Below are 23558 nucleotides of genomic sequence, written 5' to 3' on the forward strand. Positions count from 1 at the left end.
TCCCCAGTTATATGGCTGGGCCACTCTTCACACCTGACCAGAAAATAAAGAACATTGCTCCTGACTGAGCAGGGGCCATGCTTACTTGCCAGAGGAACTTTTCACCCTCTGCAAATTACCTGAAATTTACAGCATTTCTGTTGCAAATTCAGTCCATGTTAATTTAATTAAGTTGACTGTTTACTGCTGCAGACTCCTACTTCTTGAGTAGAATGTAGCAAAGGTGCTGTGACTGCTCTCCTGAGCTCCTCCCTTCTCCTTCAAGCTCTATTACAGTCCTGCTATTACTGATGGGAAACTTTATCCCACACAAGTGGTCACCAAAATAGCTGCATATTTTTAAACCGCAATTCCTTTGAAGCACTGCCTATGAAAATATTCCAAGATGAATGTTTCTTAGTACTTTGGGGTTTCAGGTCAGGTCACTTTGTGGGACTGGAGCAGTTGGCAAGGTCTCATGAGTGATTTGTAATTATTTATGAAAAGCTAAATTAGACAAGGATATAAATCTTGGTAAGATAAGCATGGCAGCCATGCCATGATACAAAGAGGAGAAGATGTATGTACTGCTTCTCAGCATTTGACATGATTAAAAAATGCAGGGAGGAAACATCCCCTCGTGAAAGGAAGGAAACCAGGCTTTTACTTGATACTCAAAAAAAACCCCCAAAATTAAAATAATAACCTGCTGTGTTTGAGTATTCAAGAAATGCATCTAAGACTGTATCACAAATAATTAGTGTATTTATCTCTTTTCACTGGCTTTTTTGTGGTTTTTGCGGGGTTTTTTTGGTTGTGTTTTTTTTTTTTTTTTTTTTTTTTTTTTTTTTTTTTTTTTTTTATGTAAACTAGCTTGGTAGTTAGGAAAACAGAGATGGCTCAGATTTGCCAGGACTAGTAGCTACTGGTTTGTGTTTCCCTGGCATCTCTAGTGTGGTACAAACTGTCTGCAGGTGCAAGAACACTCATAAATACAGGCAAAAATCACCTACATCTTTTCCAAATGTCACTGGATGAGGTCCTATAAAGGCAAACAAATCAGAATGGGAATGAGAAAAAGTGACCTTTTATTTGCCCATATGCATACATATCTAACTCAAGTACTCTTCACCTTACCACTTACTCTGTGGCCATTTCCTCAAGGATTCAAGGGAGAATAGGCCTAGAGGCAAGGCATGAAGCAGAAGAGGACATTGACTTTACATCTGAGATGGCAGAAGGCATTCTTTGCATGAGTCAAGGAGCAGAAAAACAGAGATTAAAACATGCACTCGCCAAGCTGAGGAAACAACACAGTGAAAAGACTTGTAGCTACCAAATAATTCCATCCAGGCACACACTAACCACTACATGTCTGGCAGCTCTTTTTCCCAGCTGATAAGCAACATCAAATGTCCCGGTTCAATCCAGCACGTGTCCTTTATCGGGACCAGCCACTAGATGGTGACTCTGTCCCAAATCTTACCTTCCCCTGATGAGAGGGCAGCGGTACAAACCCAGGCTAACACCACCAATCCCAGCTGTTTGCTCAACTGCACCATGAGAACCAGATGCTTTCATGCAAGTGGCCTGGTTGTCATCCATAAACAGCATTTTAAATGGAGGCACACCCTTCAGAGACTAGGATTTGCTCCAAATCCACTTCCCTTGTGACCAATTACCATGAACAGCTCAGGAGGGTAACAACTGCTACACTTCTCATTATTGTTTCAAGGATTTATTTTATTGGTGCGCAATATGAGTAATTTTAAGTGAGAGCTTTGGCTGAAATGCATGCTCATTGCATTTAAGCGAGTGAAGGATATGGAGAACTCGTTGTTTACTAATGGAGACACACGGGACAAGTTATTCTCCCAGGCCACTCTCCGACATAGTGGCTAAACAAAATATATAGAGAGCAGCAACGTGACTGGGAGGCTGAAGAAAAGCTCCTTCGGTCCTGAGGCCACTGACTACACCAACACTTAAAAACACTGCTTTAACACCAGACGCGTGACATGCCAAGGAGGATGGTTGCCATTTTATTCATCCAAAGACTATACCAGGGCTCACTTCCAAGAGCAATTTACGGAGACCTTTTTACCAGCTTTACTAGCAGCTCTCTAATTTGATCTGCCTCACAAGATCTCCTTCTGTGCTGCTACATGCTGGAGGGCTCACATCACACAGGGCTAAGGCAGCTGGTATGTTTTAGACTCCTGAGTATACCTAGCACACTACTGAAATATAAGTGTCATTTATGGGGGTGTCCCCTAATGTGGGATGCTTTTACACACAGATTTTCTAGTACTGGTGCTGATGGTGCTGCTAAGATGGAATTGCTGTCTCCCTTGCTCACTCACACAAGATGCATTCCTTTTCCCATTCCCCTGGCTGATCTGTTAGCAATTACTATCAACAGTCTTGGTTGCCCTAAAACCAGAGGACCATAACTAAAGGTGGACTGTATCCTTTGAACTGGAAGCGTGGCCCAACTGTATGCAGCCTCTTGGGAGGTTCTATTAAATTGCCTGGTGGCTGCAGGCTTCTGTGAGCAGCAAGTACCTGGTGCCTGCTTTGGGAGGGAAAAGAGATAGCAGCTCTTCACCCATTCCCCCACTTCCACAGGAAAGCAGAGTGGAGAGGGAAACACTGATTACAGTGGGGGATTTATGAAGAGGAGAAAAATCCAGATGCCTCCAGCCAGTTTGATGATCTGTTAGTACTGAATGTCGCCTCTTCCATAACCAAAACAGAGTTCTTTTCTGCATCAGAGTGTTGAATTTGAAGGCTTCTCGCAAAGCACAAGAAGGCTGAAAAAATACCACGGAGAAGCTTCCTTTTGCCTCATTCCATCATGACCTCCATCCAAAGCCAAAAAATGCAAAACAAACCCCTTTTGGTTGTCTTTGAAGAAGTCAAATTCAGCTGTGCTGGTACACAGTATCACCAAAGAACATCAAGGAAGCAAAAAAAAAGGTAGTGAAGTTAAGAGGTTCACTGCTGGTTGCCTTCCTCTAATACCCTGACCAACAAACTAGTTCCCATTATTGGCACTCCATATCTTGACTTCTTGTCTTTTCAAAGTGCTCTCAGGAACACTAACAGAGAAAGAGCACCTTTTCAACACCATTCACCTCTGCCAGTCAGTTGCCACATAAATATCACATTGTAAAGGACGTGCTTTTACATCAGCAAGTGTGTTGGTAACTAACAATGGAAGTCTAAATAAAAACAGGAAAGCAAGATGCAGATAATCCTCCTTCCCCTGTTCTAACCAGAATTATGACATTTACTTTTGGCGTTTGTTTTACAGATCCAAAAAAACTTCCCCGTCTGTGTCATGGCAAGTCTGTTTGAAGGCCACCCCAAAGAAAAGTGGATGGCAATTAAATGGGTTTGCCCAGGCCTAAGCTCCATATAAAACAACTGATCACAATTACACTTGCTAAATATTAACCACATTTCCCATCCCTGCAGATTTCCTTGCCACTGAAATTCTCTTTGCACAACATGCTGTGCTGCTTGATTTCTAACACTGCAAAATACGGAGTGATACAACTTTTTCATACAAGATGTGTGATCTGATTGTGTCAGACCTTCCATCAGCTCAAAAAGTATAAACTTCTCTAGAAGGGCTTTACCCGGGAGAAAGTTAATCCTCCCAACAAGACCATAAATTAAAGCAACAAGGTTGCATAACACAACCAAGCAGAACTTGGTTAGTGCTCAGCATTTCACCTGTAGCTTATTAACTAGATACAACTTTTGTGATGGCAGCAGTATCAATCATTTTTCTCCCTCCCCATATGGTGCATTTGATCCAATGGAAGTCCAAGCACTTTTTAAAATACATTAGAAACAGAGAGAAACAAGAGATCTCTGTTAAATGAGAACCTGCAAATTCTCTTCTGGACATTTCTTTCAGGTTCCTATATGCAACTTGGTCAAAGACTCTTCAACTGCCCAGCACTTCCCCTCCATTTAACTCCTGATGTTAGTCCCCCTGCTCATACACGCCTTTGGAAATACAGAGGGAAGACTGACTGGTGACGGGAGAATGGATGGATCTAAAATGCATTTAGATCCATTTAGAAGATCCAAGTGGAATCTCTTAGATCCATAATTAGTACATGTAAAAACCAGCTTCAGGAAATACCTCATGAAAAACACAGAGAAGCTAAAGGAAGAAAAGGAAAAAACCCACTGTCCGTTATTACCAGCTATTATACCTAATAAACTCAGTGAAGCCAGGTAGACATAAGACCTTAGCTATATCAGGCACAGAGTTAAATTACTGGAGTTACATGCATTTCTGGGTTAGTCTCACAGCTTGCATCAACAAAACATTCTAAGTTTGCTATACATCTAAGCAGAGACACTACAGACTATGTAATGAGCATGCCTACAGCATTGAGAACTCTCTGGTAAAATAAAAGGAGAAAATGTCATTCCTGCCAACTAGGTGTTTTTCTGTCTCCCTTTTGGCAGGCTTTTTTTTACTTTCCACCTATATTTTTTAACTTGTCACTGGAAGCTGAATTCAGGCTAAAGGCCAAAGGCAGTAGGCAAGCATCAGAGAAAAGGAAGGAAAAATGAAAGAAGTGGAGGGAGAGGAAGGGAGTGTCTCATGTACAGAGCACAGTAGAGGCATCTCGCATCTCTCTCCAAGGAGTGTTTTCAGCAGAATGCATTCTCCAAGGAGTGTTTTCAGCAAAGTGCATTTTGCCTCCTTCTGTCTCTGACAACTGCCAAAGGCAGAAATGCTTTCAGCCAAGGTTAGCAGTGTTGGAAAGATGGTTGTCAAAACCAACACACAAAAGCTCTTCCAAAGCCAGCTTACAACAGTGGATAAAAATAACAAGCATATGACTCAGAGCAATACTCAGCTCAAAACACCTTTTCCATTTCCTTTTGTCTACATACAATTGGTGCAACAGAATAAGATTTAGTTCAGGCCTCTCTTCCAGATCAACTACTTCTCAACACAGTACATAGAGGACCAGGGGAAGCCAGGCTGAGACAAGGTTCTGGTTTCCCACAGTTCTTTGGAATTGTTCAAAGGAGCCACAGGTCTAAGCTTTCCACTCAGAGAATATGGCAGAGCTGATGTGAGACCAATTAGGGGCAAATGGAAACCATATGCGATTTTAATGAAACAAGAAGCTGGTGCACATAACTTACTGCTGCAGGAGCATTTACTGCCTGAAAGGAATGTGCATCTGGCATTGATCGTTTCCCAACCCATCAAGTGAGCAGTAACATGGAAAGCAAATTGGAGCATATGATGAGAGATGAATTGCCTAAAGAGTACAGTTAGGGGAGCAGCCTCTGCAAGGAGAAAACATGTCCTTTGCCTGTGATTTAGTGATACAGCTGTAATGAGGCTGATCTTCTATTTCCACAGATCATGATGATAAACTGCAAGAATGAGTGCTAAAGTGATTAAAATGGATTGAGTGATATTTCCAAAAACCTACCACAATCATAGAAATCCCATTCTGATTCACATGGGGCAGACTTTTTTTCTCTTGAGGTCATGGGCACTCCTTGAACAAAGTACTGTTGAAACTAAACAAGGGTAATACAGTCCTCAAATGATGTTGCTTTCTGGTGTACATCAAAATTGGTACACAATGAGATTTCAGGTTGAAGAGGCAGTGTAGACCCACCCTTCTAAATTTTTTTTTTTAATTTTTTTTATTTACTATAAATTACCCAGGAAGTTTCAGTTCTGCTGAGAAAGGGAAGTCCCCAGCCTGGAAAGTCATAGATAAGTTGCTTTACTGGGCTATGGTTTTTTCTTCTACAGGCTGTTGTGTTGCAGCTTGGTATCAGGGTTCAGAACAAACCCACTGTCTCCACTAAGTAGCCAAGAGATGGCTCACATACATCAAAGAGGAGGTAAGGGAAGAAGTTCTGATCCAGCACTTGACCAGTGAATGCCCAAGGCTTGAACCTAGTAGATGTTACTTGGCATTTCAAGTAATAATGAGACTTCTGTAAAACCAGACACATAGAACTGGCATGTTTTTGATCCTAGAGCAAGATTTCCCTTGGAGTATAACCAGAGTTAACAAGCAACATAAATTCATCACTTTTTAAGTATTTTTTAAGGATGCAACATAAAAATTCTTGAGCCAAATCTGCCAATATATTAGTCCTTCATGACCCACTGTGCAATCCACAAACCCACTGGGCACCAGATCCAAACAGTTCAACAGGAGGAAGAGAAGGAGGAAAGACAGTCCTACTAAAGAAAACATCTGAAGGCAGTTTTCATCTATGCATTAGAAGTAGGGCATCTCTGACAGTCCATGTAAACCTTTCAAAAGAGGGATTATCAAAAGCCACAGGCCTGGACACTCCCTGCTTCATCAACTTACTTCAGAGGACTCTCCTTGCTTCAGCACCTTGCCCATCTGGGATGGGTGCCAGCGTTCTGTGAGGAGGCTGCACTCCGCTGATCACATGGTTTATGCTCAATTTTGCACGTAGGAGCTAGAGAGGAAGAACTGTTTGGGAACATGTATAGATTTCAAGGGTACTGGGTGGGCCTGCAAATTCCTTCCTGCATTAGAAAACTTTCACTAAACTGACAGGCTAAGCAGCTGTCCACACCAGAGAGGTATACATATTTAACCAGGTCAGGCCTACAGGCACTGCTCTGCCACTCCTATTCACACTGGGCCTGACAGGACCTAGTATTTGGTCTGCCAGACCCTGGAATTAAACCCGCATTCAAACAATTTCCCCAGTGAAAAGAGTATCTTTGCTCACCATTCTTGAGACATCATCAATTGTTCTCAAGCTTCCAAAATCTGCAGGCTGTTCACATACACTGGACACCTCTATGACACAGTTCTGGTTATATTGCAATGCTTAAGGAATTTACTAATTGCCCATGTTATTAATGTCTGTTATGTAATCACAGTAATTATTGCCATGTAGCTGATTTTAGGTACATGAAGAATTTTACCCTGGAGTCTGAGCACCATGTAAAGCTTTAGGTGGTGCTCAGATTCTGATTCACTGTTCATTAAAGCAAGTAGGAAACCTCCCTGAGTCCTGAGAGCGCCTCACATACCACAGTTCCCAGCAGCCTACAGGTCAAGGACAAGGACAATACAAGGTCAAGGTTAGGGCAAAATACCAGGGCAATTTGACTAATCTGCCCACCTCTCCAGAACTTTGCAGAAGTCCATATAGTACCCTGTCATAACTGCATTCCAAAGCACCTTCCTTCACTTTTGACCTTAGAAGCCCTGAAGAACTCAATGTTGATTTGTTGTGGAAATCAGATAAAAAAAACAACCAACCAAAAAAATCCCAAAAAACCAAAACCCCCAATTCTTTACATGAGCAACACAAATACTGCACACTGTGCATCCTCTGGCTCTGAAGACAGAGCCACAGACAGCAGAAAAGGTAGATAGCCAATGGCCAGTCATCTTTCTTCTTCAAACAGTTTGCTCAAACACCCTGACTGTCCTACTGACAGACTAGCCTAAGGTGTTTCATGGAAACTGCATCTCATTCTTCTGCTACCCAAACTTTCTTCACACATACTTTTCATCAGAATTTCGTATCCATGAACAACCCAGTAGACCATAATCAAAATGGATTTCCAGAAGTAGTGTATCATTGCTAGGGTGCTTATATACATCCTTGGTGCTACCAATGACATATTAATGAGTTATGACTCTTAGCCAGACTTGTTTAAGTGCAGAGAACACACTGAATGGTTATTTGTGCCTGTCTGCCACCAATTGTTGACTTTTTTTTTGCACAACAAATATTTATACAAATTAAAGACTAACCCTTGTTGTTTTATTCTTAGACCTGCTGATAATAAGGGGGTTTTAAATTGAAATGCTCAAGTCTGACCATATGAATCTGATGGAGATTCACTCTGAAGTGAATGTAGCAGTCACTTAACTCATCTGTGCTACTGAAGTTTGACAGCTTCTGAAAGAATTCTTATTGAAAACTTCCATAAATTTCCAATTTGAGGGAGGCAAGCTTGCATTCCCATATCACTTCTTAGATGTCCTTGTAACTTTTAAGGAAAAAACCTAAAGGTCACAAGATATGGCTGGGTAATCATTTCACAGCTGCCCTGGCAGAGTGATGGCTATTTTTGAATGCTCTAAGGCCCATTAACTGTTTGGGAGGCAGAAGTTCTCTGGATACTGAAGTGCTGAATGTTTACAGAGAAGGTAATCATTTCCAGGGTATCCACCAAGCCTGACTGTTTCCTGCCCGTCTTGGTCTCCTCAGACATTGCTGTAGCAGGACTGTTTTGGCAAAGTAATGAACCACGCTCCCAAGAGCCAGCTTTTCAGGGCTGGAGTTAAGCTCACACCTGGGACACCGGTATAAGCTTGTTTAAACATTGACAGGGAGGGAACTAACAGAAATACAAGGGGAAATACCTCCTCTCAATCCACTGGCAGCAACCCAATCACAAAGCAAACTTGTTTGTTCATTAATGCAGCAAACTCAAGGAGAACAGCATATTGACAAGGACTGGAGCAAGTAAAGGGAATCTAGGTTTGTGTTGTAAAGGGAATTCTCAGCATTCAGGAAAAGGTAGATTTGTGTTTTAAAGGTAATTCTCAGCATTCAGAAAAAGCTAACTATAAGCTTAGAAGGACTAATGAACTGGAATCTCTCCAAGCATGAGAAGTAGCATATAACTTGATCAGAATCATCACTTCCAGAAGGGGAAGCTGTTACTATTAAGCCATCAGGGATGTGTTTGGAAAGGCTTTTTCCTGTTAAGGATAATGGCTTTACTTATGTCACAAATTTCTAAGGAAAGTATCAACTTCAGCAAAATTGGTTTTTTTTTCATTTTTTCTCAGGAAAAATTTGACCTATTTTTAACCTGCATCAGCAATTCTCTTCAATTGCACTTGAAGTCTTAATGTTGACATGAAATGACACGTTCAGTCAAACTGGGCATTTTCAATTAATCTTTCAAAACATTAGATTCAGATGTATCTGAATCACTTTTCCTAGAAAATGCCATGCTGAAAACTCCAATATTATCATTTTCCCTCACATTTCAGATGGAATAAACTTCCGCCATTTCAAAATTCTCTATGAAGCAGAAAATCTGACCCTCCTCAGCAAGTTTCTAGCCTTCTCTTTCACTGTATATAAATCAGGTGACAACAACAATCTCTAATAACAGAAGCAAGAGTACTTCTAGTTTTCTCCTCATTTTTCAGACGTGGCAAATAAATTCATACCTATGAGAGCTGCAGGTGCTGAGAACTTGCATAATTTCAAAAAGTAAGCCATTATCCCCTATGATTTCAGAGTATCTAAACTAAAATCAGCATTCAACATCAAAGATCAGTCCTTTAATTCACTGTGCCAATAAAAGTCTGCCAACACTGCAGACTGTAAATGAACGCTGACCTACAAAAGCCATTTTTTAAAGCAACTTAGGATACCCCAAACACTAATTTAACCTGTTCCTCATTGGCTTGCTGAGTGCTTGTACTTTGAGCCTGCAGGCAAGTCAGAAAGTCAACTCTGTGACAAATGCTTTCCTACTGGCTGTTTCCAACATTTTGAAGCAGTATTGTTTGATTGCAGGCTGCTTCCTGAAGCTGCTTCCTTCAACTGCCTGCTGAATCCAGTTGGAAACTTTCTACTGATTTTAACTGGAGTGGGATCAGGCCCTAAATAAGTAGTGGAGGAATCCCTAGACTTACAAACTGAACAGCTGCCTCTGGCTTTCCAAAAGAAAAGTTATTCTTGCAGCTGTTTTCCCCTAAGTGCCATATCGCTCCAAATTGTTACAGGACTGGAGGGAGGGGGAGAAGGTGGAATCTTAATAGTCCATTAAAAAGGCGTATGGGCCATTGCGCAGCAGCTCTTTCAGTTCGGCTCAGGCAGGGTCACTGCTGCCAGGCTCAGACAGCCCTAAGGGCACGGGAAAAGTCGTCTTCTTGTTTTCACATCTCATTCACGCAATGGATAACGAGGGGGAGGGAGGAATCAGATTTTGGGTTAATTAGCACCATGAACAGACAGCTGCATTGTCATTAAAAGTTCAAGAAGTCACCGGGGTCATCACCGAACTGCAAGATGTACACACATGCACACGAGGCACACGTCTAAGCCTGGGCTTGGCAGCCTTGTCTGGGCTCTGATTTGCTCCTACCCCAAGGATACACTTTGAGTCAATACTGAACTGCTGTAGCTCTGAGAAGACCAAAGCATAAAGGTACTCCCTCTGAATAGCAGTTGTTCATCCCCTTGGAACTACTTCATTTCACATGTAATATACCAGCTAAGAATAGCTACAGAGCTTTTTTCCCCTCAGAAAAATCAGAGGTGTGGTTTACCAATGCGTAGTTTCATGTTCACTTCTAATAGTCTGTGGGATAAGTAGAACCCCAGTTAACAAAACCATGCTGTTGGTGCACACTGTGGAAGGTGTTTCCTTCCACAGCTTCCTTCAACTAGCAAGGAAGCTGAGAAAGTGCAAGTGCACATTAGCAAATTCAGAAATGAGCATGTATTAATAGTAATGAAAAGATAAAACCTCTAAAATGTCAAGGACTGCTATTAATAAGATTTGGAACAATGTTAGCCTCAGAGAGTCACAAGTTGGCTTAAAAACAAAAACAACAAATTATCCAACTATGCAAAACAGCCACAGATTACATTCTCCTTGCCTCAGACTGCAGTAACATTTTCTGTTAAGGGATTTTAAGGAAAACACAACAAGACAATTAAGGATTCTCCCGACACCTTCCAAACAGGGCAGAGAAGAAATATTATCTTGAATAGCTGAAACATTAATGCTTCTGCAGAAAGCAGACTGGCATTGCCTGGTTCTGTCAGCTTTAGCTTTGCTGCCTATATATTCTGAAACCATCATTATAGTGAAATCTCACCAAAACATAGTTTTGTTTTTCTGGGTAAAAGCATTACAGATCCTGCTTACTCTTCCTATTAAATTGGCAGGCAAACATGTAGCTAACTCATGAGTGTATAGTTCCATTCAGTGCCTGATCTTTGGCAAAGGAAAATACCCTGGGAATACACAAAAACAAGACTTATTTCATTTGACACCTGTTCATCCCAGTGTACAATGATTGTCCATATATTTCAGTATGCTTATGACAATACGGCATGTTGCAGCAACTCTAGCAGAGATGTTCACATGAGGAAAAAACGTAGAGTAAAAGACACTGCCCAAAATTCAGTGGGGAAATTATATACATCAGCATTTTGGTTGTAATTGCCCACGTTAAGATGGGGTACTGCAAGCTCTGGTGGATTTCATCAGAGAAGGGAACCAAGTGGGCTAAGCTCCTAACTCCTCTTAGAAAACTACTCTGAATTCTTTCCCTCTCATTCAGGACCTGGATATTTTTTTGAACCAAAACTGCCTTTCCCATATTTTTCAACAGTGCAACCTAGTGATGCTTTTTCAAAACACCATCATAGTGTTTCAATAACAACTTTGGTCAATCTTTCCAACGTTGGTCCACATATATATTGAGGAGTATGTACTGGAGAAATCCTGCCATGCGCTGATCTTATGACAGTTTGATGAACAAACACTGAACCTGCACAAAAATGTGAATCCCCGGGTGTGCCAAGACAACTACCACACTAGAATCCTGTTCTGTCCTCTTTCCTTCTTTCTGTCAAAACAGCAGTCAGGATGTGAGTAGGCAATGTCAAATTCAGAAGAGGAGAGCTTTGAACAGCACAAAGAACAAAGTTTACGTCAATAGCCCAAGCTGCCATGCTGCATAAAGGACAAACAGGAAAGCAGTTTCTGAGACAGGAGGGAAAGAAAGACTCCGTGCTTTCCTTTACCCAGCTCTTCCAACAGCCATTAGTAGTAGAGGAAATCGGTGTGAGAGAAGGGCATGCAGAAACAAACACGAGATCTTGCACTGACAGGAAGGAACCTATTGGCTTGAAAACTTTCCGGTACTAGTGAAAGCTTTGTTTCCCATAGAGCCAAATACACCAGACAGGTGTGGTCTGATGCTCTCAATCTACACCATTTCTTCAGTCAATTAAACCTGCCATTGGAATAAAGGCCGGCAAGGACCTGCTTCCCATCCTGTTGGTCTCCCAGTCAAACAGAAAAAGAGGAAAACAGAATACACTGGCAAACTCAACAAATAGCTACAATTTAGAATGCATGTGGGAGGTAGATTAGGCACTCATCCTGATAAAGAAAAAAAGACTTCAGAGTTGGAGTATGTCTCTAAAGAGTTTTGGAAGGAACTTAAAACTCCATGGATTTAATCAATCTCTAATAATAAGGAATTAAGATGACAGCCTGAGAAGGGAGCTTTGGGAAAGTCAGAGTATCCCACATCATGCTTCTGGGAGGTATATTTTATCAGCATCAGAAGTCCAGCCTCGCTGGATGATGCAAATGACTCACTATCATAGGTTCTGCTGCAGCAGTTTTGTTCCAAAGGTGTTAAAGGCAAAATACTGATAAGGGTCACTGGCTGTTTGCCACCTGATCTAGTTGAGCTTCTCTCTGAATGCCTTAAAACCTTCCTGTGATAACTTGGAGTTTCCTAAAGTACACCTAAAAGTTCTACCTGATATTATAAAATCTTCTATTTATCTGCTTCCCTGTAAAGCTGCAAACTGTTATACAGTAGGGGAAAGCAGGACAGCTGCTTAATTCAATTGAAAATATACTGTCTGTAGAGAAGATGGAAAGAGACTTATTGAAGTCTCTTTTCATCTTGATCCTCTAAGGAAATAACCAACTAAATCCTTAATCCCCAACCCCTTGGGGAACAAAAAAAAAAAAAAAAAAAAGGAAAAAATAAAAAAGGGACAGGTGCTGCTCTTCATATTTAAAAGAGTAAAACAAAGGGCTTAAGAACTCATCCTGCCCCCACCTCAGCACTATCTTTTTCAGTCCTGAAGTTCTTGCACAGGAACTGCAGCTCTTGTCTTCCCACGCTTCTCTGGGTTTGTGATTTTTGCCCTGCAGGATGCTAAGGGAGGGCTGGATATTTTGTGACTATTGAAGTACTGTACATGATGGCTATTTAAGTGCCCCAGGGATCACTTCACTGTTTTATTTCCTCTTGGACTGATCCACCTCACCAAAGCATTTAAGATATTCAGTATTGCAAGTGCTATACTTTGCATGCAGTGTGGTCTCTCAACTAGTTCCATCTTTTCCCCACCCTACATTCTCCTGAATACCAGAATTCTTTCAGCTTTCAGTCCTGTGCCTCATGTAGCACATTATTTATTGGAGGAAATGATTTCCTTAGAAACACACCCATGCATCCTAATCCAGAGGTGAGCATGATAAATAAGGAGGATGTTTCACTCTTCAAGAAATTCAAAGCAGGGGACTCAGCAACCTCACACTTCACAAGATAAAGCAGAGGACCCAACAGTCATTCAGTCCACAAGAGCTGGTCTAAAAGCTGTTTCATAGTGTCACCTCAGATCCATTTTATCTGCAATGCGCATATCTCTGGACCTATGAAAGGCAGGCAGGATATTTATAGCAGTGTCAGAGGAGGCAGGAAGTAGAGAACTGGGGTGGGTGCTTGGGAAATATAAAGGGCTTGGAGCACAGGGGTCAGCCTGAAACTCCATCCCCCAAAAGAACACAGAGCTGAAGAAGAAGTATCTGCAGAATAGCTGGTTTTCCACAGATATCCCCTGGCTCACTCCTCCTCTACCTGTTCCCTTTCCAACACCAGCCATTTCCTGTCTTTCAAAGTTAAGCGGAAGTTTTCCATTCTGTGGTTTTCCTGTCTTGGTACAAGCAAGAACATTTTTTTTCCCTCTTATATTTTAACTGTTTGGAGACCAACAAAAAAAAAATCTGCTCACCGGAGGGAAAGCTTCATATTTACAGCTGATCCATGAAATTTGAGAGGGCTGATTAAACATCAGAGGAGCAGGATCTTTGCTTGTTCGTGTATTCACTGAGCATGAGAGATTGAACTTGTTGTCTGAACAAATGCTTCAGTGCTCCTCTATAGAAAATTAACAGACTAACATAATGCCAGCAGGCCTCCCTGCTGACTTCACTGCAGTAACACCCAATACTGAGGGAAACATGGAGAAAAGGAAACAGATGTTGAAGTCTCCATACTGTAATTACAATGCAGCATGAGGGAGTTAAAATTCAAGTCCGTCATTCTAGGCCAGCAGGAGCCCTGTGAAATAGAAGTACTCCTGTTTCCTATGGGCTGTTGTGTGACTTTTTTTTTTTAATGAATCAGTAGGGAACAAGAAGTAATAATGTGTTACCTTCATGCTGCTGAACCTGGTGTAGCTATTGCTACCTGCTTGAGCTTTGTGCAAATTTGGTGCAATTTATAGCTGCTTTGCTGAAGTACCAGTGATCATGCAGGCCAGCAGAAAGCTGGGCTTTTTCATGTCAAAATTGAGGAATTAAGAAAGAGAAAAATCTAGGAGGTCTCTTTTCCCTCCTTGGGTCCTTTAACCTTTTTTTACCTCCCCAATAAACTGGTTCTAAACTCTTATGAACCAACAGGATTAAAGAGCTCTGACACTTTAGGAACAGACAGATAACTAAGGAAGATTGCAGCTTTTTTTATTAGTGTGTATTTTTGTCCAGGATCAGTAACAACGTATTGAACAATGATGGCTCTGCCATTTGCACACTCTCCTTTTATCTCCTGGCTGTAGTGGGGCAGGTAGCTACATCATGTATTTCAAAAGTACCTTCAGACAGCATGTTATATATGGCTTCATTTGATTTGCTTCTCCTGCTGCTCAATGTGAATAATTTTCCAGCTAAGCAGTATTTTTCTTATATCTTGCCTGACAAAAAAAAAAAAAAAAAAAAAAAAAAAAAAAAAAAAAAAAAATAGACCAAGCCCTGCCCACACACCCATACAACCTGCATTTCTTGAAGGGCTACTTGAAGGAACTTTTCATTCATCTGAATGGAGGAAGGCAACAGCTTGTCTGGAGTCCAGATAAAGGGCATGTGTTCCATCCATGGTCAGTCCATACAGCCAGGTTTTTTCAAAGCCTAAGCCTAGATTGCCAGTCAGAAGTTACCATGCTACAAGCTGTTAGGGATCAATCAATAGAACATCAGATTGTTTTATGGGGGTTCTCCTACTTAAGTGTTCCCTGAAGACTAAGTGCACACTCACTCTCCTGGACGGATAAAACCCACCTTAGCCATGCCTCACACAGTTCCCATAGCTCCAGGTGGGGTGGCCTGCCATGTGTCACAGCTAGTGACTCCTCCTGGCTTGACCAGCCTGTACTAGTTCTTCACTGGGGCTTCCACACTGCACCTCTACCTTCTCCAGGAGTTCTTCTCTCCTCCTTATACTCTGAGATAGTCTCTGGGGGGCCTTTGCCTCTCCCACAGCTCCTAAATACCTTCTCCTATTACAGCTTTCCCACTGAACCAATTGCTGTGGCCATTCTCTTCCCCAACCTGTAATAAAGACAGAAGTTTTCAAAGCTGAGCCCACTGACACAGACCTTAGGGATACGGAGGGCTGTGCTCGTGGGGAGCTAAGTTGACAATGGCCTCACTACCACCCAAGCACTGTTCTCTGCTGGTTCTTGGCACATTCCTGTCCAAGGAGGGACACCCCAAACCACCTCCTTTCTTCCCAAAGTAAAAATGAGATTCTACACTGCAGGCAAACCATAGCTGATTTTTATGAGGTTTGATGTAATTTTTTGTATATGCACCTCTCTGCTATTTAACTAGAGTTTTATTGTCTGTATACGGTTTCTAAGGGCTCAAACTGCCCTTTAGAAAGGTCTTATGTAAACACTAGCAGGAATTTGGACTATTCATAGTCAACATTAATTTTAGTACCAAGCAACTCAAGAGACTTCTGTCTTATTTCCAGAAGACTCCCACTATCTTTTCTAGCTGGAAGAAATTTTGAATAAATAAAGTAATCAGGGTTATGTGAAATAACCTGCATTTTTACGTTATTAGACACTGTCAGTTAATGCACTATGTCTTCACTCTGGTCACTCAAGAGAAACTAATTCACATTAAAGTAGAATGTTAACTTTGTTTTTGACAATAGCTTTTAAACTCTCTAATGTTTGTAACATTCCTCTTAGAAACCTGAAAACATGAAGTCAAATCCAGCCCTGATACCAGGTGGTGAAATACTGGTGAGACACGTGGCAATGCGCCTGCCTTATGCAGAGCATGAGGCTTATGAGGCAGGTTCAGTATTTCCTCTCCATATTCATTACTAGGACAGACTTTAGGTCTTCTATAAGAGGGTGCAAATCCATTTAAGCCCCCTTGGTATCATTTACCTCAGGTCCAGCACCAGCCTAATACTTTCAAATAGCAGAAATTTGAAATTCACACTGGTTAACATTCTTTTCTCAAGCTATTCCAAAGCAGACCCAGTTTAGCCCTAGTTTTAAATAAGGCCCTATCCCACTATGGGCAATTAGCACTGGTAGTCATGTCACTGGTGGGCAGAGAAGTGAAAAAGACCCAGCAGTGTGCATCCCCTCCCATGAGCTCTGAGTAGCTCCACACGGAGGGTTGTCAAATAGGACGGCTCAGCAATTTACAAAGAGTGTTCAGTGCTACAAAGCTGTGGAAAAGCTGAAACAGTCTTAGATAGTTTCAAATGTAGTTAGCTGCTCTGATCAGCCTTGTCTCAGAGAAATCTATGTAAGGGATAGTGAGCTTAAAGAGTAGTAAGAGTCCAATAAAATTCTGCCAGTAAAATTTTAAGTGTCACATGGAGACATTCTTCAGAGGTTTAGATGAGCTACAGTAGGCCTTTAATGAACTCTGCATTTACTTAACTAATTGGTGCTTGAAGGCACAATTTTCCTCATCTTCTACACTACTATCATTTTACCAGTGTAATTTGTTTCCTATTTATATTATCATGTAAAAGACAGAATCATACCCTGAAAGTCTACAGCAATAAGCAGCACATTAGAGTAAAAGCCTCTTCATCTTGAAATGAGAAAAAAAAAATATAATTACAGGGAAACTCAAACACAGGCACTGCTGACATTATGAGGACTAAAAATAAGTTCCCTAGCTTAGTCTGGTTCAGAGCTGGCAAACACAGGATCCCTGCTCTTGCACGTTGACTAAAACCAAGCTGTCCTATCAGGTTTACCAGCTCTTCTAAACTCCCAGAGAGCAGCTGGTGGAAGTTTCATTTAATTCCAAGACCGCCTGCCCAGATTAAATAGGCTCCTTCTGTCAGTGATGCACTCTTGGCTGGGCTACCTGAGAGCACCACATGGTACTGGAGCTGTGAGGAAAAAGCTGAGCTTAGACAACATTGTTACATCATAAAACTAAATTTCCATCTTAGTAGTTCTAACACCCAACGTAGGGCAAGGTGAGTCAATGAGTGCTCCTACTAAAAATGCTTGGCCCCACCCACCCCAGCTGGGATTGTACTTGAGTACAGAGATACATTTCATCAGATGCAACTCAGTTGCCATATCCAAGAAGGTCTCAAAGTGCAGGACAAAATGTATTAATTAGTGTCTTCGGAAAAGTGAAGTCCACTGATAGAGCTGAGAATTACTTTGTCACCTTGTGTTACTTCTCCTACGGTCAAACAACCAAATCCACTCATCCTGAAAAACAGACATGAATAAGGCAGGTCCTTCCCAAACCTTCCCAAGAAAAATACCACTACCGTGCATAGCTGTAGATAACTATGCTCCCACCAGCCCACCACTTTCCAGAAACATCAGAGGAGCAATTGGCAGGTGGAGAGTTCTAAAGAACATGTGGGAAATCAATGAAAATAAGAAGGAAAAGAATGTCCGCATGAAGCAGGAGCTCCAAGGCTTAAGGTTGGAACATCTGGCTCTCCGCTGGCTCAGAGACCTTGCTGGAGACCCTTCCTGCAGGAAATCTGGAGTAAGCATATGCAATAATAAAAAGAAATAACATTCTGCATTACATCTTCCAACCAGTAATTTTCACCACTTTTATTTTTTAATAGAAACATTTGGAGAAGTGACTAACTCCAGATCCCACTACTCTTATAAGGACTAAAATTGCAAATAACTACACACAAAAAAGAAAAAAAGTAATATTAAAAAAAAAAATTCTATTTCCACTTCTACTAAATAGGACAATTCAGCTGCAAGTGGCCATTCTTCTGTCAGGAGACATGACCAGTCACAAGGAACACCCTCTTTCAACAAAGTTCTTATCATGGACATTGGAATTGCCTAGAAGTTAAATAAATCTCCTCCATTTCTTCCCACATAAAATGAAATTTGCAGTACTTTTTTTTATTCTTTTTTGAAGCTTTATGGGATGCTTCTCAGATTTCCTGCTTCTAAAATGCCTCCAAGGGAAGTCCAGTCTAAAAATAAAAATCACATCATTACTTCCTCGTCAAAAGTCTGATTCTGAAGTGGATACACTTTTGCAACCATTGCCACAAAATGTAACCAAAAAAATACTTTTAAATACATCTCAACTCTAAATATTGGTATAATTAATTGGAGATGGGTTATTGTAACTTTTGAATCAGTCTGGCAGACCTTACCTGTCTGCCTTAGGGGCTAAGGCAGGACATTTGATATCACTACACCAAAATAAAGAAAGCATGTTCAAAATCTCATGTATGATCAAGTGTTCTGCACATCTCTTTTAGCTTATTAGTGAGAAGGTGGAATGATCAACTCAGGAAAACCAGTGAAAGGGCGGGTTTTCAGTTAGGTACTCAGACTTCAGGCCAAACAAATTCACCAGTTTCCTCCTTCTCTGCTGTTTCCTTCTTGCACTTCTCTCACATTCTCAATTCAAAGGATGGGAGCCACTGCAGGTGTTGTGAGCTCAGTGCTATGGGTACAGGAGGATGGAGTAAAGAATGGCTTCCACAGCACTGAGGGACCCTTAAGAACTTACTTACCTTCACCTCCATCTCACCAAGAGTGAGGTTACTTAGAACAGAGAGGAGCAGTACCCACTGGCATCCTTGCTGATACAGGTATTTCCCCCCCCCCCACCCCAACACAAAGGAATGTTATTTTGAGCTCCTTTGAACTTCAGTAAGAGACATCTAATAGTGCCATAGCTCTTCTCTAACGTATATACACAAGACAGAAGTAAGATAGCTGTGGAGTGAATAAAGTACTTTATCACTTGCAGACTAGTTTGTCAAAATGCAGTCTGCAATTTCACATATTTTCTCTTTTTTTTTTTTTTTTTCCTTGAAAGGACATGTGGGGCAGAGGAGGCCAAATGGGAGGTGTTTTCCAAAGCTGTGAACTCAACATTCAGCAGCCAAGCTCAAAAATTCCTGCTGTTTGTGCAAAAAAAAAGGACAAACAAGTCCCTTTCATGTCAGCTATGTCCAGCTGGAAATGTCACAGCTTTGTCACAAAAGAACAAAGCATGCCTGGTTCTGTTCTTTCAAAAGGTCTCTTAATTCAAACAAAAGAAAAATATTCACATCTGGAAGAGGTCATAGGCAGAGGGCAGGAGTGGAGGAAGCAAAGTTCAGATGGCAAATCATAGCAGTCGCTGTTTGTCCAATTACAGTACTGCCTCTTCTGGCACTCACTGATCCCGTTAAAGAAAGAAAGCCAACAGTTAAAACAGCAATTTTATTATTGATTGACCCCACAGGGCCAGATAAGACACACCTCTTCACTTTTTCTCCATTCATCACGATGGAAAAGTCAGGCTGAGTGAAAAGATCCCTTGTGACCAATAGTACCTCTAGCAATAGTACCTCTTTTTTCTCCCCTCCCTCCTTTTTTAAATTAAAAATGTATATATACATTGTTATTTATGAAGTTCAAGATTCCTTCAAAGACCACAACCTTCACTTTCAAACGATGTACATATTGAAATCCTGCCCTTTCCAATGGGTTTATTTGACCATCTGTTTCTGTAAAGATTAAAACCTCCTAGTGACTGCAGGGTTGAGAGGCTGTATCAGAACTGAGCCACTGGAAAATGAAAAATTAAATGTCCGGTGAGATCAGATTAAAGGAGAAGAGAATAAACTTGAGAGTAGGACTTCACTGGTTAAGCAGGAAACAGCAGTAGAAGTTTGCATTACAGTCCTCAACTAAAAGTTCTCCTTCTTCAAACTGCAGTGCTTCTGAAGATGAAAAGCCTCTCCTAGGCTGCCACCTAGCTAGTTAATTTCTTACATTGTTGTAGGAGCTATTTTAAAAGCCTCTTTTGCTCCAGCTCTTACTGCACTGACTCCTCCCTTTAGAGCTGGTATTTTGTCAGAAGTTTCAAGAGCGATAAAAACTTGCTGCCAAGTCCCTTTCTTCCTCACAATGTGTTTTATAACCCCGCGTGTAGTTTAGTCTGTCTAAACACTGCACTGGTACACTACCATCAGTTTCCATGGAGATGATTAACGCTTCCAAAGCCAGAAAGCTTTAGTGCACTTTTTGTCCTTTCCACATATGAAGAACATGACAGCATTTACTAAAATCAGCCTACAGAAATATCACATTTTCCAGACAATCCTAGCAAATGTAAGGATTTGCTTTTGGTTCAACCCAGAGACCTTTAACCAAACTGGCATTCAAGTCATTTAGTGGAATGGATTGCTCTTTCCCCTCAAGCTGCTCTTCCTTTGCATTGCTGTGATGTCTGAAGGCATGAGAGCCCCAGACACATCAACTTTTTGAACTACTTTGTCTCAAAGCAAAGCCAAGGCTTGAGATCTAATGAAGAGCCCAGAAGAGAGAAAGGAAAGATGAAGGGAAGACTTTGAACTCAACCAGAAATCAGAGTAGAAAACAGAAAAACTTGGTGCCCTCAAGTTTAGGAGCATCGTTATAGGAAACTTCATCGTTTACTCCTAGTCATTTATGTGTCTAGTAAAAGTACTCTGTCAGTGTGTATTCATTACAAAAATGCACTTAATACCATTTTTTTTGAACCAAAACTACCACTCATCTATTACAGCATGACCTAACCAGAGCAAGAAAGCAGTCCTTCTCCCAAAATGCAGCTAATGAAGGCCACATGCTGCCATCAGCTTTTCCTATGAAAAAAACCTGTTTCCCAGACTCACTTTCACAGAAAGGACAATCTCCCTGGCAGTTGCCACTTAGGTGGCACACTTGTTGATCCAAACTATGAAAATGGCAACAGAAATTTGAATAATTTAGTTTCCTGGGAGAATTTCCCAGTATAAAACTATTTTATGAATGTTTTCCAGGCTATCTGAAACAAACTGTAACCTTCCCACCACTTTTAACATGGAATAGTTTTTTTTGCATTCAGGAGCAGATACACTATATAAAATAAATATGAATAACCAGGTACAACTGCAGTTTCTGTAGAAGAACTGAAGACAAGAGATAGATATTTTGCCACTAACGTTGGCTATCTTGAAAAGGCTACTGGCAGCATTCACAGCAATGGGTGTTCTGCTGCAGTGAGAATTACTTTCTATTTGACTTCCATAGCAGTTGCCAGGAGGATTTCTTTGCAGACTCTACCCTCAGTCAGTACCATGTGGGTACCAGCAGTGCAAAGTCCCTGGCCCCTTTTTTGCTGTGCTACTAAGACAACCTAGGAGAAGGCAGGAGACTTCTTGGACTTGTGCCACCCCCTCACCACTGCTGAAGTGACAGCCTGTATTTACCATTACACGGACATGTGTCAAGGACACCACTAATTGATTTCATATACTTTGCCACGGAAGAGCTACCAAGCAACAACCATATTTTGTTACCCACCCTTGTCTACAAGCCCGCCAACAAACTTGGGAACAGAGTCTCTATTACCTCTTCCTCAGAGATTTTTCGTGCTGTCCTTGTCCCCTACCTAAAGTTAGTGTAACGAAGAACCCTAGGGATGCTGAAACCCATAGTGGAAAACATCAGTCAGGATCCAATGACAGCGTTTCAGCTTTCCCAAAAGCATGCAGCGTACCTCCACAGATGTGCAAAGACCACAGCGCAGCATGCAGAAAGCCGGGAGACACTTGGTACCTGCTCCTCCAGCCCTTCCCAACGTTACGTTACAAGCGCAGCACCACAAGCCCGTGAGAGCCGCACCTCCAAACACCAGCCGCCACAGGCGGCTTCGTGGCTTGGGAGAACCCATCTGAATCCTGCCTCCTACTTTTTGTCACCAAGTTGAGGAGGAAGTTTTGGCAGCCTACACCTCCAATTGTGTTTCTGTCCTGCTGTAGAAAACATGCCACTCTTAACAATGATTGATTTCGTTAAGGTACTTCTGGGAAAGGCTGCTGCTGCTGCCGCGGGACAGGGCTCGAGAGGGCTGGGCGGGGGTCCGCCACCACGCTCCTCTCCTCTTAACAACCCAAGCGTCCGCGGCAGCAACGGAGCCAAGCCCGCTCCTGGAAAGTCAGGTCACCGCTCTCCGGTGTGACCCGCCTGCCGCACCTCTGCCCTCACTGCGTGACTCGCGGGACGCGGCTGCCGTGCGGTGACAGCCGCGGTGCTGCCCGCACCCCTCGGGGTCCCGGGAGCTTTCTGGTTACCCCGAGCTCTCCCGGCCCGGGCGGCTGCGGGGCGGCGGCACTTACCGATGTCGGAGTTGCAGAAAGCGTCCTGCGGATGGATGGGGACGCAAGTGCAAGCCTCCACCACCAAGTCCCGCAGGCTCCAGCTGCACAGGAACACGACGAGGAAGCTCAGCCACGCCGTCATGTTGCCCCCGAAGTGCCTCCTCACTTCTGCGGAGCGGGAGGCGGCTGATGCTGTGTTCGCCTGACTTTATTCTTGCTCCCTAACAGCCCGTGCGCCGCGGCTGCCTGCCCTGCCCCTGTCTCTCTGGCTCTCTCGGTGGGACGGTGCTGGGCCGGTGCTGGTGCGGAGCTGAGGGGAGCGGAGCTGAGGGGAGCGGAGGTGCGGAGCGCTGCGGGCGGAGCGGGACCGGCGCGCGGAGTTATACCCGGCTCGCGCCGCTCGCGCTCCGGGGGCGCCGCCGCGCGCGGCCAATGGCAGCGCCGCATTACCTCATCGGCGCGAGCGCGGGGCGGGGCCGCGCCCGCCGCGCCTTATAGGGAATAGAGCGGGCGCGCGGCGGGCGGGGGCGCGGCCCCGGCCCGCTCCGCTCCCGGCACCGCGGGGCGGGGGAAGCCTCGCTCCGTACCAACTGTACGTCTCTCCTACCGGCGAGTGTCCGCCCGAGCCTGTCACATCCTCCCCCGGGCCGACCCCGCTCCGCTCCTCGGGACACCTGGAAAACGCAAGCGGGGCTTGCGGTTCGCTTGGAAAGCTCGCGCTGTTTCCCTTCAGTCCGTCTGGGCTGTCTGCAAACTGACTTCAAACTGGAGGCATGGCACACTGTTCAGGCTGTTCCAAAGAGCTTTCAGACAGCGATCAGATAACGCGCAAGTGCAGTGTGCTGCTTCTTTTCCTCTCCCAACAAGCAGGGAAAGAGGATGGGGGGAAAGAAGGACAAGACCTATCTGAACTGTAAACCAGGATTTTGCCCTGAATGTTTTTAATCCTGCTTGGATGCTCCTTCTCCACCACCCAGCAATTCCCCTTCTCTGGCCTTTCAGTCAGAAAGGGCTCATAATTTGCTAAAACCAACCTGGAAAAAGCAGGGTTGTATCTAC

General features: G+C 42.9%; 2 protein-coding genes across 2 annotated transcripts in view; one reads left to right on the forward strand and one right to left on the reverse strand.

Annotated features, from left to right (window-relative positions):
• Positions 1-22847, reverse strand: part of TIMP3 (TIMP metallopeptidase inhibitor 3) — a 37600-nt gene extending 14753 nt beyond the window's left edge. The window contains exon 1 of the mRNA XM_053978626.1: positions 22518-22847. Coding sequence (XP_053834601.1) covers positions 22518-22641 — 124 coding nt within the window. The 5' untranslated portion in view covers positions 22642-22847. The remainder of the gene's footprint in view (positions 1-22517) is intronic.
• Positions 1-23558, forward strand: part of SYN3 (synapsin III) — a 192169-nt gene that overhangs the window by 84141 nt on the left and 84470 nt on the right. The gene's annotated exons all lie outside the window — the stretch shown is intronic.

The sequence above is a fragment of the Vidua macroura genome, chromosome 5 (assembly GCF_024509145.1).
Source record: "Vidua macroura isolate BioBank_ID:100142 chromosome 5, ASM2450914v1, whole genome shotgun sequence".
Lineage (NCBI taxonomy): Eukaryota > Metazoa > Chordata > Aves > Passeriformes > Viduidae > Vidua > Vidua macroura.